General features: G+C 41.2%; 1 protein-coding gene across 10 annotated transcripts in view; it reads left to right on the top strand.

Moving 5' to 3' along the window:
* Positions 1 to 18,926, top strand: part of FGGY (FGGY carbohydrate kinase domain containing) — a 429,730-nt gene that overhangs the window by 9,488 nt on the left and 401,316 nt on the right. For 6 of the 10 annotated variants that reach the window (XM_074380908.1, XM_074380904.1, XM_003921494.3 and 3 more), the window contains one exon: positions 14,755 to 14,969. The exons of 1 other annotated variant lie outside the window; for it this stretch is intronic. In XM_074380908.1, coding sequence (XP_074237009.1) covers positions 14,769 to 14,969 — 201 coding nt within the window. In that variant the 5' untranslated portion in view covers positions 14,755 to 14,768. 3 more of the 10 variants (XM_074380906.1, XM_074380905.1, XM_074380907.1) reach the window with 3 other exon arrangements.

The following is an 18,926-nucleotide window of genomic DNA, read 5'->3' on the forward strand; positions in this document are numbered from 1 at the left end:
TGCATCACTGCACTCCAGCCTGGGTGATAGAGTGAGACCCTGTCTAAAAAAAAAAAAATCAAGAGTGATAATTTACTTAACCAAATGTTGGGATTGTAGAATTATGTGGCAGCTTTGACATTTGAATAAGGCTATTGTTAGGATTTTTTAAAAACTGTCACGTGTCGTAGTAGAAAGAGCATAGGATTGAAATCCTTCTCTGTTGTTATTCACTGACTCTGTGACCCTGGCAGGTGACCTAACTGCTCAGAACCTTGGTTTCCCATCTAAAAGTTGCAGGAAGGATTAGGAAGTTCATCTATTAAGTCACTGGCACCATAGCTTGCACAGAGTAAATGTTGATACGAAATTTATTGATGTAAGATGAGGGTTGGTTCAAAATATAAGTAAGTCTGAGAAACATTTGGATTCATATGAAGGTACATATTGATAAAACACAGATAACACTAATTCTAATGAACCCTCGAGGGAAGAATAGTGTATTTGATAAGGATTAACTCAAAGCTACCCTTTAAAGACAGTTTGTGAAGACACCTCAGCTCCCTTTCCCTTCTCCCTTAAAGCACAGATTATTTTTCAAGTTAGTGTCATAGATAGTTTGTTTCTATCAAAAACAAGTTATCCTTGTCAGAGATTAGATGCTGGGCTGGATGGACCAGTGATGTGTCCTAGCATGTGTTGCATCCAGGAGGCCTCCAGGAAGGTAGAGGGAAAAGGAAGACTTCCTGCGTGCTTAACCACATGCAGCTAGCTCAGTTTACCACATCTCCATGCAGTGTCATGTGGAAACATGTGTGACTGAGCTCACTCTAGTTAAATATGGTCAGTGCCTCTTAATGCTGCTTCTTCTCTTTTTATTTTAGGAAAAAAAGCCATATTATGGAGGAAAGTTACAGGGACTGAAAATGTATAGCATGGAGAAAAGACCCAATAGGAGGTCATGAGAGTCATCTTAAAAAATTTAAAGCATAGCCCAAGTATAAGGGTAAAAAAAGGCTGTTTGGATGATCCTTTGGGATAAAAATTAGGACTAGAGGGTAGAAGCCATACCAAGCACAGTTCAACTCAATATAGAGGTCTTCCTTTCTATTACTGTAATAGCTGCTTGTTGAGAACATTTAGACAGCACAGAGAGGGAAAGGTGAATGCCCTCCAAACCTCCACTGTATTTCTTTTTGCTGGATGTTATTGCAGGTTTTTGTGTTTTTCCTGAAATCTTTTATGTTAGGTCTATACAATACAGTGGTTCTCAAACTCTAGCATCCATCAGGATTATCTGGAGGCCCTTTTAAAGCATAAACTGCTGAACCCCACCCCAGTGTTTCTGAGTCAGTAGAGCCTGACTTTGCATTTCTACCAAGTTCCCTGGTCATACTAATACCACTGCTCTTCCAGAGACCACCAATGGCCCTGTTAAAACTTGAGAAAGTTAAACTTTGAGAACCACTGTATTGCATGAAGAAAATAGAACTTTTGCTCTATTCTTTAGTAAAAAATAATACAAATGGGCTCATACTGTACTATCTCAGAACTTTTTTAGTTAATAATATAAAATTAGCAGCCTTTTTCTCATTCTTTTTAACAGCTACTGATATGTCAATTTTAGAAAGTCCTCTGTTAATAATTTAATTTGCTTGTAGGTTGTTTGTGGATATGTTCTTGCATTTACAAAAAAAGGTTGTGGTGGATGTTTTTGTGTATCTTTTTGGTGAGCCAGAACATAAATTCTTAGAAGTTAAACTGTTGGATAAAATACTTGATTTTAAAAATGGAAAGATAGTACCAAATTATTCTATCAAAGGTGGAATCACTCTTCTGTGAAAAGTGTATGAAACTGTTTCTCCATACTTCTGCCAAGTGGGTATTATCAAAATTTTCAATTTTTGCCTATTTGTTAGGTGTAAAATTGTATGTTATTATTATTTTGATTTGCATTCCTATACTATTTGTGAGGTGAAAGATCCCAAGTATTTATTTTTCTGTGAATTGTAAGTTTGTATTCTTTGCATTATAGGTAGAGGGAACAGCGTGAATAAAAGCACCAAGCCTTCCTTTGAATAGTTTCTAGTAGTTTTGTAGCACTGGAGTATGAAGGTTGAGGTTAGGGAGAAAGGTAGGGAGCTAAGGTTAGAGGCAGGCAGGGGCCTGAGCTTAGAGGTCTTTGTGGGTTAAGTAAAGATAATGGGCTTTATTTTGGGCAGAAGAAGATTTGGTACTGTTTAAGCTGGTACTTTAGTTCATGGTACTTTTGACAGAGCCATGTTTGTGGGATGGTCAAGTCTAATGTTTAATCTTCAAATAATTCATTCTTTAGGCCTTTCACCTTGGGCCTTAAAGTTACCAGATCAGGGCTGAGCGTGGTGGCTCATGCTTGTAATTCTAGCACTTTGGGAGGCCAAGGTGTGTGGATCACTTGAGGCCAGGAGTTGGAGACCAGCCTGGGCAACATGGCAAAACCCTGTCTCCACTAAAAATACAAAAACAAGTTAGCTGGCTGTGGTGGTGCATGCCTGTAATCCCAGCTCCTTGAGAGTCTGAGGCAAGAGAATTGCTTGAAACCCGAGACGCAGAGGCTGCAATGAGTGGGGATTGCACTACTGCACTCCAGCATGGGTGACAGAGTGAGGAAAAAAGCTACCAGACCAGGCTTCATGAACAGGTAAACATAAGAATGGGCCAGAGACTTAAACCTGTCTGTGGCTTGCCATTGTCTCTAAGGAGGGAATTTTGCATGATCACATGGAGAACGGATTTTGTTGCTTTAACTGATACCATCCTCACTTCCTCCTGAATTTGCTGAGATCTGACAGCAGTCAGTAAGGTTGGTGGGTTCCTTTGTTGTTTTAATTTGAGTGACTTTCTGGGAAAAACTGTGGATTTTGGCCAATATGCTAATGATAATGCATTGCTTTGAAGGTCTGGTTCTGTAGAAAATCATTTTATAGTTCTTATGTCAGCCAATCAACAACAACCTCTTGAAGAAGAGAGCAATGAGTGGAGAAACTATCTATCTATCTATCTATCTATCTATCTATCTATTTATATATCTATGTATCTATCTATCTATCTATCTATCTATATATATAAATTATTCAGAACTCAGAGAGGTCAAGAATTCACATTTTAAAAGAAGGAGTCTGTAAGAACAAATCACTAAATTTGCATTTCATTTTCCTCATTATGGGCCCAGTTTTGTAATTGGCGTATTAGGGATTAAAATGAAATAACTCTGTATTTAGAAATAGGAAATAACTCCCCCTGCCCCTCACCACCTCCCTTTCTGTCTCCAGGTCCTGGCACAGGAGTGAGAAACTCTCACATTTAGACATCTGCACGTAGGGAACTCAGGGTGTCTGTTGGTTTTGTAGAAGACGGACTGATTCTGTTGATCCACCTGTTGGGTGGACCCTTTCTCCATCTTCCCTCTCTTCTCAGTGTGTGTTCCTATTTAAATGGGGTCCCCTGCTCAGGAGAGAGATTGCCCCAAAGAGGAGCATGGTTCTTCAGCCACATGCCACATAGAAGGCTTGCTCATAATGCTGCTAGAACTTTCCAGAGGAAGAAAATTTTTAGGGTCTTTTTATTTTAAAAGGTATTCGGCTTTTTTTTTTTTTTTTTTTTTTTTTTTTTTTTTTTTTTTTGAGATGGAGTTTCGCTCTTGTTACCCAGGCTGGAGTGCAATGGCGCGATCTCGGCTCACTGCAACCTCCGCCTCCTGGGCTCAGGCAATTCTCCTGCCTCTGCTTACGAGGAAGGTAGCGGGCAGAGCATTTTCAGTTAATATTTAATGTTTCCCACAGTAGGATTTGTTGTGACATCAGGTAGTCTGTACTAACTGGATCATGGAGAAGGCATTTCTAATGATTATCTGAGAAGGTTTCACAGGATTAACAGATGTGAAAGTTCATTCTGAGTGTGCCCAGGACACAGGCAGTTTGATTAGTATGGAAGGCCAAGTCATTTCAGGGATGAGAGAAAGCGTTCAGCTCTGGCTGATACAAACCTGTTTTGCTTTTTTTTTTTTTTAAAGATTCTTTAAAAAAAATTTGTTACTTTAAGTTCCAGGATACATGTGCAGCACCTGCAGATTGGTTGCATAGGTATACGTGTGCCATGGTAATTTGCCGCACCTATTGACCTGTCCTCTAAGTTCCCTTCCCTCATCCCCCACCCGCCAGCAGGCCCTAGTGTGTGTTGTTCTTCTCCCTGTGTCCATGTAATCTCATTGTTCAGCTCCCATTTATGAGTGAGAATATGCGGTGTTTGGTTTTTTCTTTCTGTGTTAGTTTGCTGAGGATGTTGGCTTCCAGCTTCATCCAGGGCCCTGTAAAGGACATGATCTCATTCCTTTTTAAGGCTGCATAGTATTTCATGGTGCCTATGTACCACATTTTCTTTATCTAGTCTATCACTGATGGGCATTTAGGTTGGTTTGATGACTTTGTTATTGTAAACAGTGCTACAATAAACACATTGGATGTTGGCTTCCAGCTTCATCTGTGTCTCTGTAGAGGACATGATCTCATATTTTTATGGCTGCATAGTATTCTATGGTGCATATGTGCCACATTTTCTTTATCTAGTCTATCATTGGCAGGAATTTGGGTTGATTCTATGACTTTGCTATTGTAAACAGTGCTGCAGTAAACATACATATGCATGTGTCTTTATGGTAGAATGATTTATATTCCTTTGGATATATACCCAGTAATGGAATTGCTGGGTCAAATGGTATTTCTGGTTCTAGAGCACTGAGGAATCTCTGTACTGTCTTCCACAATGGTTGAACCAGTTTGCATTTCCACTAACAGTGTAAAAGCATTCCTATTTCTCTACAGCCTCAGCAGCATCTTCTGTTTCTTGACTTTTTAATAATCACCATTCTGACTGGCATAGTATAGTATCTCATCATGGTTTTGATTTGCATTTCTCTAATGATCGGTGATGTTAAGCTTTTTAAAATATGTTTGTTGGCTGCATAAATGTCTTCTTTTGAGAAGTGTCTGTTTATATCATTTGCCCACTTTTTGATGGGGTTGTTTTTTTCTTGCAAATTTGTTTAAGTTCCTTGTAAATTCTGGATATTAGACCTTTGTCAGATGGGTAGATTGCAAAAATTTTCTCCTGTTCTGTAGGTTGCCTGTTCACTCTGCTGATAGTTTCTTTTGCTCGGCAGAAGCTCTTTAATTTAATTCGATCCCATCTGTCTATTTTGGATTTTTTTTTGCAATTGATTTTGGCACACCTGGACTTCAATATGGCTTTGTCCTTCTATGGGCTTTGTGACCATCAACAGGATATTGACTCTTTCAGCATTTCAGTTTCCTCATGTAGATGGAGAAACAACATATACTTCGGTAGGTGTTATAAATGTGGGTTCTGCTCTCCTTTTCTCTTTAAAGGGAATGGCTTGGTAGTGCAACAGAAGAGGGCATTATAAACAAGTAAATAGTTGCTTTAGTGGAACACAAGGGTTGAACAGAATGCCTGGGAGGGAGTAAGCAGGGTTTTATGGATGGTAGTATGGGAGATCTGAAGTTTAATTTCCTTAGTGGGATGTTTGTTGGTGGAATTCGGGGATGTCATTTGATGATTCAGGTTTTTCATCCATGTCTTTAGGACCGGTTTTGTACATTTGGCTACAGCCAAGTTTGGATTTTATATTTCCGTTGTGACTACTGTTGGATATTACCTGTGTGGCTCTTGGAAGGTGATGGTTTTTGGCCACCATTCAAGACTGTTTTACCATCCAAGACTGGCTCAGTTTGAATTCTTGTGGCTGCCACATTGTGAGGCATGCATGGGGATTTGATAGGTTCTGTCTTTTCTGCCTTTTGGAATCCAACTTTAAATTTAAAAGGATAGCCAACTTTTCTACTGTCTTTCTGATTTAGTACCATGCCCCTCTTCCAATCACCTCTTGTTAGTCTTTAAAAATGGCCTCAGTAAAGAGATAAGGATCCCTCCAAACCTGAAAAATACTGAGTTTCTGACCTAGTAGGTCAGAACTGTCGGAACAGTAATGAAGGCAGTAAACTGGTACCTCCATTAACTCATTAACTTCTCTTCATTATGTGGGAAAAGGAGGAGTTGGTATGGGATGCCTGGTTCCTAAAGTATGGATGACCAGAATTCTGGTGGCAGCATGAAACCACTTTACCTCCACATGCAGTTATACTAGGTGCATTAGGTTTTGCTTGAAGTACATAAATGAGGACTAACTTGAGTCATCATCGTTTGATTTTAAAAATTCAGGTCTTTACATTAATCTTAGTACATTCAGGCTGCTATGACAAAATACCATAAATGCAGTGGCTTATTTGCAACGTAAATGTATTTCTTATGGTTCTGGAGGCTGGGAAGTTTAAGATCAAGGCACTGCAGATTTGGTATCTGGTGAGGACTGTCTTCTGGGTTGCAGACTGCTGACTTGTTGCTGTGTCCTCACATGGTAGAAGGGGCAAGAGTCTTCCTTGGGCCTCTTTTCTGGGGGCACTAATCTCATTCATGAGGGCTCCTTTCTCATGATGTCGTCATCTCCCAAAGGTCCCACTTTTAATACCATCACCTTAGGGGTACGTTTCAACATATACATTTTTGGAGGACACAAGCATTCAGACTGTAACATTAGACTGTCAGCTTATTAAAATTAGAAATAATGTATTTTTCAGCCTCTTATTCCTAGCGTTCTGGCATAGTGAAAGCACTTAGTATTGGTTTACTGGAAATCATGCTATTAGATATGGTGAGAATGCCTAGGTGTAGATAACACATATTAAAAGATGTGGGTGTCAGAAATTGCAGAAATGTGAAACCAACCAAAATGCCCATCAGTCAATGAATGGATAAAGAAATTGTGGGGTGTGTGTGTGTGTGTGTGTGTGTGTGTGTGTATGATGGAGTATATCTTATGGAATACTACTCAACCATAACAAGGAAAGAATTAATGGCATTCTCAGCAACCTGAACGGAATTGGAGACTATTATTCCAAGTGAAGTAACTCAGGAATGGAAACCAAACATTGTGTGTTCTCACTCATATGTGGGAGCTAAGCTATGAGGATGCAAAGGCATAAGAATGACACAGTAGACTGGGGACTCAGCAGGAAAGAGTGGGAAGGGGATGAGGGATAAAAGACTACAAACAGAGTTCAGTGCATACTGCTTGGGTGATGGTACACCAAAATCTCATAAATCACCACTAAAGAGCTTACTCATGTAACAATGCCACCTATTCCTCAGAAATCTATGGAAATAAAAAAATTTAAAAATAAGATAGTGTCAGGAGGTGATTCGGTTTTGGAGGTGAAGGTTGATTTGAGGATCATACTTTGAGTAAGAAGGCTGTAGAATGTCTTTGGTGATGCTATACTATTACTCCCAAATTTTCCTTCTGTGCCTCCCAGTGCCATTGATTCTTTCTGGTTATAAAGGAATTGCCCTTTTAAAGGTCTCTCTGTGCTCATTATTTCCTTTAATCTTCACAACAACCGCTTGGAGTAGTTGTATAGAATTCATGAGTCTCATACCAGTGGAGAGAGGCATCAGTGAAGGGACTTGCCCAAAGTGAGTCAGTGGTAGACACAGGACAAGTGTCAGGTTTCCTATTCTGAATTCAATATGGTGACCCTCACATCTTACTCTCTACCCTGTGGATATTGAAGATTTATTTTTTAGTGATGTGCAGAAGTGCCTTCATTTCTCCCAAATGCAGTAACTATTTGTTACTCCATTCATCAGCTTCTTATTGAGTACCTACTATATACTGAATTTATTTGTGTGTGTGTGCACTGGGGGTACAGAGGTGGAGAAGATAGACCCAGCTCATGTCCCCAGTTGTCAAGACACAGCCCTGCACTGTTTAGCAGGATAACTTCTGTAATTCTTCTTGGAGCTTCTTTTGAGAACTTCTAGGCTCAGAGACTGTGTGTGATACTGTTTTCTCATGTTCTATGGTGTCTGGGATCTTCAGAGCATGTTAGCCACCTGACTCGGGGAACCTACATGTCATGGGTCCCACATGCGAACTTCTTGGTGCTGGGGGTCTTGAGGTCCCCCATTTGGTGACAGCAAGCATTCCAGGTGTGAGTGGCTGACCCTCAGAGTAGAGAAAGGGTTTTGTTGGTTTGTGTTGTGTTTTATTTGGATTTACATCTGGGTCTCTTGGAAATGACATTTTGGTATAATCTGTTCCTTCTCTTGGAAATGACATTTTTATATAATCTGTTCCTTCTCTTGGAAATGACATTTTTATATAATCTGTTCCTTCTCTGGATTGTGTTAATAGACTTTTCTGGGGCAGGAAGAATTTGGTGGATGTTATTTGTTAGCCAAGGTAAATGTCTACTTTTTTTTCTTCTCCCCTCCTGTCATCAGTCAAGGGATTTATTAGTTTCTCATCTTGTGCATCAGTGAGGCTTCCACTTCCCAGTTCAATTTCCTCCTGACCCCAGCCTCCTTTCTGTTTTCTCCTCTCCTCCTCCCATTTCTTTCCCCCATTTCCCTTCTTTCCCTCTCCCCACCACACTGTCCCTTCCTTTCCCCCTCTTTTCCTTTTCTTCAGATTCTTTTGAATTGTTCTTAATCTGCGACAAGCAAGGTCCTTTGTTAGGCATTCGTGTTAGACATCAATGATGAATAAAGGATTATTCTGCTCTTCCAGGAGCTAGATAAGGGCCGGGTTCAGCTTCTCAGTATTCAGGGAATGGATTCCCTGCTTACTCCCTTCCTTCCTTCAGATGCCACAAAATGAGCACTTGATTGAAATTATACTTATACTCCCTTTTACAGACTACACCAGGCTGCAGGTATGTCTAGATGAAAGATGTCTTGTGCTGTTGCTAAGACTAAAAGTTTGGGGAACCATGCAATGTTTGGGTTTCTTTTGAGTCAGTATTGGCAACCTTAAAACTTTTAGAAATGTCTCCCCTTGGAGTGAAAGGCTGAAAAAGAACTGAAGATGAGGCCATAAGAGATTTTCACGTTTAGAGAGAAAGTTTTGGTTAGAAAGCTGGTCTTTACTTTCTGTGTATTGTTGATAGAGTCCATAGAGAACCAACTATCAGCTCTTCTCATTTAAAAATTTCCCACCCTCTTAGAGCATGTGAGAATTGTTGAAAGTGGTGTTCAGTCCTTTCTGTTAAGAAGACTGAGGTCTTTTTTCTTCCCAATCTTAGCAAACCCCTGATTGCAGTATAACTAACTAAATAAAGTGCACAGGACTTGTGTACATCGACTCCCAGCAAAGTCCAAAGATCAAAGTTGATAGAGGATATTGAATTCCTTCCCAGATTTCTGGGACACTGCTTCTGTGGACTGTCACCACATAGATCCTGGAGGAGTGGCTCCGTAAGAAATAGCGTAAGCTCATCCACTCCTGGGGGGTTGTCATCATAGGCAGCAATTTGAATGCTTCAGGGGGAAAGGCGGGGAAAACTATGAAAGAACAATCCCCACATGATCATTTTTTAGCAGAGTATTTGTAGCTTGTACCCCCTTCTTAGGCTTGCCAAAATCTCTTTGCAGAGGACAGCCCCCTATTTCCAGGTCCCCTTTTCCTTTTCTCACACTGCATTTGAGCAGTTTGCACGTTTGTTGAAGAATCAGCCACAAAGTCTGTGGTTTCCTGTGGCACATTTCTAACAATATTTATACAGGCTATTATTTAATGAACTGTGTAAATATTTACCATACAGAACAGTCTTTTGATCATAAATAAGGGCTAAAAGTCAGTCCAGTCCATGCTGGGGACTTGGACAGAAGGCTGTTTCTGTTCTTTGAAACGTCTTGTAGACTGAGAAGTTAGGAATGTCCCAGGACTTGTGCGCAGCACAGCTTGAATTTCTGTTATTTTTCTTTCTCTTTGTCGTCCACAGTCCATGCCCTCATTTCTTTCCACCTGACCATCCTCCTCATATCCCTAACAGCTGTTTTTCTTTTTAGAGTATTTATCTTTGCCTAAAAAGAATGAAATGAAACCTCAATTCTGACTCTCACTATTCATAACACGGGCTTTGGAGTCACACCGACTTAGCCTCAAACACCAGTCCCTCTGCTTCTGTGCCATGCGACTTTAAACAGCTTCCTTCCTGTCTGAGAACCTCACTTTCCTTAGCTGGGAAATGGGGTTCATACTGCTACCTTACAGGGTTGCTATAAGGATTAAATGAAATCGTTGGGTCACGTGGTGATCTGCAGAGCAGACTTTAATAGATATTCCTTTCTGCATTTGTTGTTCTTATTGAAGAAGTAATCAAAGGGTTTGGCTTTCACTTTTTTTTTTTTTTTTTTTAAAGATGGGGTTTCACCATATTGATCAGGCTGGTCTCGAACTCCTGACCTCCGGTGATCCACCCACCTGAGCCTCCCAAAGTGCTGGGATTTGGCTTTCACTTTTAGCTGTATATTGTGGAAGGAGCCCTAAATTTGCCTCAAGAGACTGTGGTTGAAATCCTGATGCCATTTACTGTTTGTGTCACTTTGGGCAAATTACTCCACCCTGCTGAGATATAATAAAATGGTAATAGGTTTACCAAACTGATTGGGTTTCTGTGAATGAGATTACCATTGTGTGAGAATGAGTGACCAGATGAGGATCCTTATCCTTGTTTTCTTTAAACAAACTAGAAAAAGGAATAACATTTTTCCATTTTAGCAGTTACTTTACTTTTTGAAGCTAAGGGGTCCTGGTTGCATAAGGTTAGGAGTCCAGGACACAGCAGATCATACTCATGACCCAGGAACAAAGGGCATAGATGGGGAAGAGCAGGGGATCTGTGCTGCAGAAAATCCTCTGCTGGAGCTCACAGGTCAGATTTCAGGGAAGCTGCCCAAGGGCTTGAATGTCCCTGCTTTTAGGTTCCAGGTATGGAAATAATCACACAGAGATCAGTTAAAACTGTAATAGTGGGAAAAGTGGTGAACCTGAAATATTCAAGTAGGATCTGTTTCATAGGGAAACATGAACTAGGTGATGTGTGTGAATGATGCTCGGACAGTTTAACTCTTTCCTGCATGGTGCCCTGGTAATATGTTATAGAAATCCATGGTTTGCTGGAAGCAGTTGTTGTGGAAGGGTCAGTCTCTGAAGATGAACAGCTTGGGTTCTGAGTCAGCCAACTTTAGGCACGGTAGGCAGGGTCCCCCAGCAGAGTCCTTGACAAATGGCATTTAGTAAATAGAGGAAGAGCAGGAGGCAGTGGAGCATCCTGAGAGAGGTTAGGGCTAATGGAGCCAGAGCGAATGGATTGCCATCAATTGTATTACTGCCTAGTTATATGACATACTGGAGCAACTTACTTTACCTGTCTGGGACTCATTTTCCTCATCATAAAATGGGAGTCATCATAGTTATTGTCTTCAAGAATTGTGATCAGGATTGAAAGTGGCATTGTAATCAAGCTGCCTAGCAGAATAGCAGATACATGGTAAACACATGATGAATTTTAAAGGCATTCATTCATTCACTGAGTCACAAGGACTTATCGAGTTCCTGCTGTATGCCAGGCACTGGGCTTACAGCTGTGACACAGGGGGCGGCTGGAATTAACTGTCTAATGGTAAGGCTCCACTCTCCATATGAAGTGGGGGCTCTCGTGACAGGTAGGCTCCTTTCAGAAACCAGAGCTGGAGCAAGCCCAGGGCCAACTATAGAGTAGAAATCTGCCTCCTTGGGTTTTACTAGAAAGGAATCAGGATGTGGATAGGGTGGTAAGATGACGTATTTTTATCATCTTGATCTCTTCATCAGAGAGGGAGTCAAAAGTGAGGAACCCAAGTCTGAGCACCTGGGCCAGCCCCATGGGGAGTCTGTCTTGCCATCGGAGCTGGCTGGGGTAGAGACAAGCCTGGATGTTGGCTGGCCAGGTCTTTGTAAGCCAGGCTGTTACATAGATTTTTCATTTCCTATTTATTTCCTTGTTTCTTCCTAAGTGTTTATAGTAATCTTGCAGAGGTCTAGCCAAGGGCAAAGAGTTGTTGGCATGCTAGATCAGTGTTAAGCAGCAGCACCCCTGGAGGCTTTTGCAGTGGAGACAGTGGGAAGCCAAGAGAGGGGATTCTAAGTCAAGTAAGCAGCTGTGAGAAGTTAGCAGAGGGAGGCAGAGTGGCCAGCTTCAATCTTCCTCGTGTTTTCAGGCAATGAAATGAGGAAACTCTGAGTGAAGGCATTGTCCCTATTTTGTCAATCAGTGTATCCTCAGCAGGCTTCCTGGTGTCACTTCAGCATTTCTTCTGAGTCTCAGATGTCACCGATTGCAAGATGCACCATTATTTCTTATACCATGAAGGAAGGAAATGATACCAATTAATTGTAACACATTGATTGTAAGATTCATACTGATTTTAGAGAAGCTAAATATGGAAAACCGAGTGCCATAGAGTTAATAAAATGTGGTTGTTGCTTACAGTAAGTATTTGTGAACTGGAAGAATGGGACATAAGAGATTAGAATAAGGTAAAACACTAACACATATAAGTACAAACTTAGAAATTCAAACTATTAAAGCATGGACCTGTTCGTCCTTATTTCTGTTAATTCATTGATTCCGTTATTCAATCAGTAAACATTTATTGAAAACATATTATGTGCCAGGCACTGTGCAAGGAGCTTGGGATGCAGAAATCAATAAGTTCATTTTTTTTTTTCAGATTCAGTTAGGAAGACAGATATGGAAAGAAAAATAAAATTGTGAGGCCAGAGTGGTGAGTTTTAAAAGCAAGCAGGGACACAATACCATGTTGGCATCCTGTGTATGTATGCAAGGGGAGAAAGGGAAGAAAGTCTTCTCCAAAGAGAGGTGATGGCTGACCTGGGTCTCAAAATATAATTCTGTGGTCACCAGGTAGACAAGAAAAGGAGAGAATTAGGAAGGGATGAGCAAAGGATGGAGGAGGCTTTTAGCAGTGTGGGGCAATTGAGAGCCTGTGAGGAGTTTGAGGAGGTCTGTAGCCTGGAGTGAGAATGAACGGGACTGTGATGCTGTGCTGAGCCCCTGGGGTATATCACAGCCCAAAGCTGGTGGTTTTCAGTTGTTTAGAGAGAGGGCCCAGCAGAGGAACTGCTGGGAGAAGGTTTGGAGGGTGAGGCAAGGGTGATCTTTGCTTGAAACATAGCAGCTCTGTTTTTATCTGTTTTATTTATTTTCTTCAAATAATGGCTTGAAGAAAAGGTATCACTGTTGAAGGAATGAATGATTTGAAACCTGGTGCTAATGGTCATATGGAGATCCCCAGGGGAATGTAAGCAAGGGAGAAAATGTAAGCAAGTTGAGATTACACACCATTGGGGGCCTGACGAAGCTCTGATGAATGGAGCAAATGTTATTACTGTAGCTTCTCTATTTTATTTTTTACCTGCTCATGAGCCACAAAGCCAAAAGGGGGACAATACAGTTGGGAAAGCAGTGCAATTAAGACAGAAGCAATTATTTTTAATGAAGTTGTTTTTATTGGTTCATTTGTTACTGGAATAAATATCTAGGAAGCAGTAACTGAACATCTGCTGGTTGATTTTCTTTTAGAATCTCCAAGTTTGACTTGGCTAAGGAAACATTTTCTTTCTGAAGTTGAAGGATGCAGAAGGCTGCTCAGATTGATATGAGACTCTGGGTGTTAAGACTGCCCTGAGTTCACCTGGAGAGTTGTAAGACATTCACCTGCTCAGTTGTCTTGGGGGCTTGTTCTTCTTCTTTCAAAGGCCAATCTGGAAAATAAAATCCTCTATGAGATTTCGTGTCATGCAGGTTAATCTGACCAAAGGGACTTAGAGCAGTCATGAAGGCCAAGGAATTCCTGAGTGTGCTCTGGTCAGATTTCCTTGCAACTCACAAGGGGTCTGTAAGGAAAACAGATTGTCTAACTAATTCCTGATCTTGTATCCTCGGGGTTCCAATTCCCAGTCACTTCATGACACAGCTGCAATATATTTGCCTCTTTTCCAAATCTATGCCGAAAGCTTTTAAGAAACAAAGGAAAGAGGATGAGACTTGGGATTGCATAAATGTCGGATTTTAGGTCTAGGCTGCCCCTGATTGAAGCTGAGTAAATTCCTTAACTTCTCAGAGACCTGCTTCTTCATCAGTGTTGTGTATATCATTATAATAATGTACATTGTCGCAATGTACATTTACTGTTTGAATTTATCAGTAGATCTAGCTAGCATTAAGCAAAAAGTTACTAATCGCTTGGAATCTCACCTTGACCACCTGCAAAATAGAGATGTAAATAGCCTCATTTTCTAGAGTCATAGTGAGAAGTAGAGGGGACGTACGCACTTTTCACAGTGCTTGCATGTAAGAGGTACTCAGTAGGTAATTGTGGAATGAATGACTGACTAGGAGGACAAGGTTCCTTTTTAGAACCGTGGCTCCTGTCCCTGTTGATTGAAATTTACTGAGAATAAATTCATCTCTGTTGCCTCCAGATTCTAAGTTCTCCTACCACCCTGTTCTTGTCCTTATAGCACTTATCAAAAGTTTGCCTAAATAATTATGTATTTAAATGCTTAATGTCTGATTCTTTTTCAAGAATGGAAATGCGTGTCTGAGGCCATATCTGTCCTGTTCAGATATGTAGCATGTAGCTCAATGTTTATTAGTATACTGTTAGCACTAAAAATGTTTGTTGGATGAATAAATAACAAATGGCTACCAGTTAGGTAGCGATACCTCTTTCATTTCTACTTTTGAGATGTTTTGTGACTGTCTTTACGGATCCACTTGGTCTTCATGTAGTTTTTACACTTGCTTACTGTAGGTGGAGGAACTGCAATGTCTGGTGGAGAACAGAGACCAAAGAGGTACTATGTGGGTGTGGACGTTGGAACAGGCAGTGTCCGTGCAGCTCTGGTGGACCAGAGTGGGGTCCTGTTGGCTTTTGCAGACCACCCAATTGAGAAGTGGGAGCCCCAGTTCAACCACCATGAGCAGTCCTCCGAGGACATCTGGGCTGCATGCTGTGTTGTCACAAAGGTATGGGCAAAACTGGCATTCTCTCCTTGCTTATGTTCCTACCTGCTGACTGTTTGTTGTGTGTACATCCGGTGCTGCAAACTACGTTGGGGTAACTTTAGATGCAGAGGTAAGCAGCACCTAGGCCTTGTCCATCAGGAGCTCACAGTCTAGTGGCAGAGACTGATAATCAGCTAATATATGATAAGAGCTGGGAGCAAAGTAACTGGAGCTGGAGCTGGGGAAAGAGCTAACCAGAGGGGGCTCAGGGAAGACAGGACAGCTTCACGTGTGACCAAATGTGGAAGAATTCACTGATCGTCTTACTAACATTTACCATACCTTTAACGTGTGCCAAAGGCTGTGCAAAATGTGTTAACTTGCACTGTGTAGTTTTATCTTCACATGACCTATGAAGGTAATGCTATCACTACGCCTGTTTTGCTAAGGGAGAAATGCAGGCACAGAAAAGTTAGGTAACTTACTCAAGTTTACACAGTAAGTAGCAGAGACAGGACTATAACAAAGCAGTCTGACTCCAGAGGTGCACTCTTTTTTTTTAAATTCTAAAAAATTTTAATGGATTTTTGGGGAATAGGTGGTGTTTGGTTACATGAACAAGTTCTTCAGTGGTGATTTCTGGTATTTTGGTGCACCCATCTACCAAGCAGTGTACACTGTACCCAATGTGTAGTCTTTTATTCCTCACCACCCCCACGCTTCCCTCTAAGTCCCCAAAGTCCAATGGAACATTCTCATGCCTTTGCATCAGAGGTGCATTCTTAATCAGTGGACTCTCCTGCCTTCCAAGTGGACCAATGAGGATGAGATGAACTGCATTTTGGGCAGAGGGAATAGCATATGCAAAGGCATAGTGGCATGAAAACATGGTGTGTTCTGAGAAAGCAAAGAAGTCAGAGTTGAGTGTCTCCCATATTTGCCAGGCATATATTCACCATGAGTGGCCTTGGATTGGTTGTAGCCTGCTGGCTTGGGAAGGGAAGGAATGCTGCACAATTCTTGTTTGTTTTTAAAGTTTAACTTGACTGTTTGATTTTATATCCTGGTGATCAGTAATGGCAGAGATCCTTTTGTCTTTTTTTTTCCATAGGGAAAAATTAAGTCCTGGATTCCTTCTTTTCCCTGTTCTTGGTTTATTCTCTTAAATATTCATGAGGTGCTTGGTAATTTGCAGATGGGCAATTCACTATTCTGTCCCTATTGATCAGTCTGTTTAAATTTTAATGAATTCTGGGCTGCTGTTAGTGCCCCCAGAGAAGAGGTCAGAGAGAGAAGGGAGTGGGTAGTCAGTACTGGAGCATTATACAGGAGTAAAAGAGGGATGCATCTTCTCCTCTGCCTATTTAATTTTCCTCTCCTCTCCCCTCCTTCCTACCCCCAATCTGGTAAGAATATTCTCCTCTTTGCACTCGGGTCTTCTTTGTTCTTTTAACATATAGCCTTGCTTGCCATTAAATAAATTATCAGGAAGAAAATTTAATCCCTTGATGAAAAGCTACTTTAAAAGAGGTCTACTCTAAGTACAGAGGTCTACTCTGGCTTAATAGTAGATTTTTAATCATCTTCTAGTGGTGACCAACTTACCATCTGTTTGAGCGCTGTTAGCTACGTGAGTACTGTGGGTATTTGTCATTAGTAATGCTATCTCACTATGGCAAACCTGAATGAAGCTCTTGAGTCTTAGGCAATTCTCCTCATATGAAGTATGGATACGTGGGCATGTGCCACAAGCCACGGGATAAGCATGGTAAATCTATATGGAACGTCATTGCTGGTGTGAGGCCTAAGAAGGGAAGCATTTTTATGTTAGAGAGGTAGGCCACCTGTTATAGAACACAGATTCTGCAGCCAGACTGCCTGGATTGACATCCCACTTCCAACGTTTATTAGTTTGTGATCTCGGGCAAGTTACCAATGTTTCTTGCCTCAGTTTCTTTATCTGTAAAATGGAAATGGTATTAGTACCTACTTCCATAGGGTTGTTGTGAGGATTAAATGAATTAATGCACATAAAATGTTATAACATTGCCTAGAAATGTGTATGGGTTGTTTCCTATGGTGGTGCTGATGGTGACAGAAATGAGCAGATTATAGAGGATAATGAATTTCTAAGATCAAATATTGAAAAGTCAGAGTCCATGGCAGGGAAGGAGCTTCTTGGAAATATTCACTCACTCTCCTGGTTAAGATTCTTTCTGTGTAAGACTTTGAGAAACACTGGTCTAAAGCAAAGGGCGGCATAAAATATGTCCTGGCCTATGTTTTCTTCTTCATGGACTCCAGGAAGTTGAGAACTTGAGAGCAGTTGCTCTGCTTCCTTTTCCCTAAGTCATTCACATTGCCTGAGATGACTTTCCTCTTATAGCAACAGTAAGGATAATGTGGTGACAATGACAATGACAGCTAACAGTTCTTGGGCACCCTGGTCCAGGTACTATGCTGAAGACCTTTTACCCATCACTTCATTTTATTTCTATGACAACTACTTTTTAAGGTAGTTTTGATTGTCCTCTCTGTTTTGAAGATGGAAAAACAGTGAGCTTTGAAGAGGTTCGGTAACCTGCCACGGTCTCCTGCATAAGAAGAAGAAAGGGATGCTGCCCCTGCCAGTGTTGCCACTCTCATCCTCTGCCCCTTGTCTCTCTCCAGCCATGTCTCCCTCCACGTGACCCTACCTGGAACTGATAAGAAGTAGCCTGAAGCTGGGCGCGGTGGCTCACGCCTGTAATCCCAGCACTTTGGGAGGCCGAGGCGGGTGGATCACAAGGGCAAGAGATCGAGACCATCCTGGTCAACATGGTGAAACCCCGTCTCTACTAAAAATACAAAAAATTAGCTGGGCATGGTGGCGCGTGCCTGTAATCCCAGCTACTCAGGAGGCTGAGGCAGGAGAATCGCCTGAACCCAGGAGGCGGAGGTTGCGGTGAGCCAAGATCATGCCATTGCACTCCAGCCTGGGTAACAAGAGTGAAACTCCATATCAAAAAAAAAAAAAAAAAAAAAAGAAGAAGAAGAAGTAGGCTGAAGTTTTTAGGATAGGGTATCCTAAGGTTACCCTGGATTACGAGTGTGTTAACTGGTTTTCTGCTCATCTGGGAAGTGTGTGCCCTCTAAGCAGAGGTTATATCTAGTTTGTTTGTATTTCTCTAGAATTCATTGCTTATAATGTACTCAATTAATGTTTGTTGAGTACATAAATGAATGATATATCTCTGTCGTTTACACTGTCTGGAATACTGTTCTCTTACGTTCCTCACCTGCCCGACTCCTTCCTTATAAAGTAAGCTTAAACATTCCTGTCCTCCTGAGTGTCTTCCTCCATGACTTCTGATAGTCAGAAGAAAGGGAGGGTGAGAAGCCCGTCCTACTGCACGGAGCCCCCTATATTTACCCAGATCATTATCTGCTCCTTGTCTTTGCACTTTATTGTTGGCTTATTTAGCCCCTTTTAAACTATGAGCTGAGCTCTTGGAGAGATTCATCTTTGTGTCTCCAGTATCTAATATATTGCCTGGCACAAATTAGGAACTCAATTAATGGCTGTTGAATGAATGTTACTTCGAGCTAAAAACAAAGACAAAATCCAATCTAGCATTCCTTATCTTGTTTCAGTGTCATTGTGGGGCAGGAAGGACAATTATTCTTGCTGTTTGACATATGAGGAAATTGAGGCTCTGAAACTAACAAGTATTAGAGACAAGACCAGGACCCTGGTGAGATGGCTCCAAATCTTCCTTTCTGTCTTCCTTCCCACATCCCCTAAATTTGACAGGTTTTGTTGAGCTGGTACCCAGCCTACCTAAGAGGTTTTATGGAAACTCACAACTCATAGAGGTTGCACACAGTCCATGATTTTAAAGGTTCCTTTATGGAGCCACAAATCTTAATCATTCCAAAAAGACGAGAACATTTCAAATTAGTGCATGATTCATACTACTATTAGGAAGAAGGAGAAGA

The sequence above is a fragment of the Saimiri boliviensis genome, chromosome 11 (assembly GCF_048565385.1).
Source record: "Saimiri boliviensis isolate mSaiBol1 chromosome 11, mSaiBol1.pri, whole genome shotgun sequence".
Lineage (NCBI taxonomy): Eukaryota > Metazoa > Chordata > Mammalia > Primates > Cebidae > Saimiri > Saimiri boliviensis.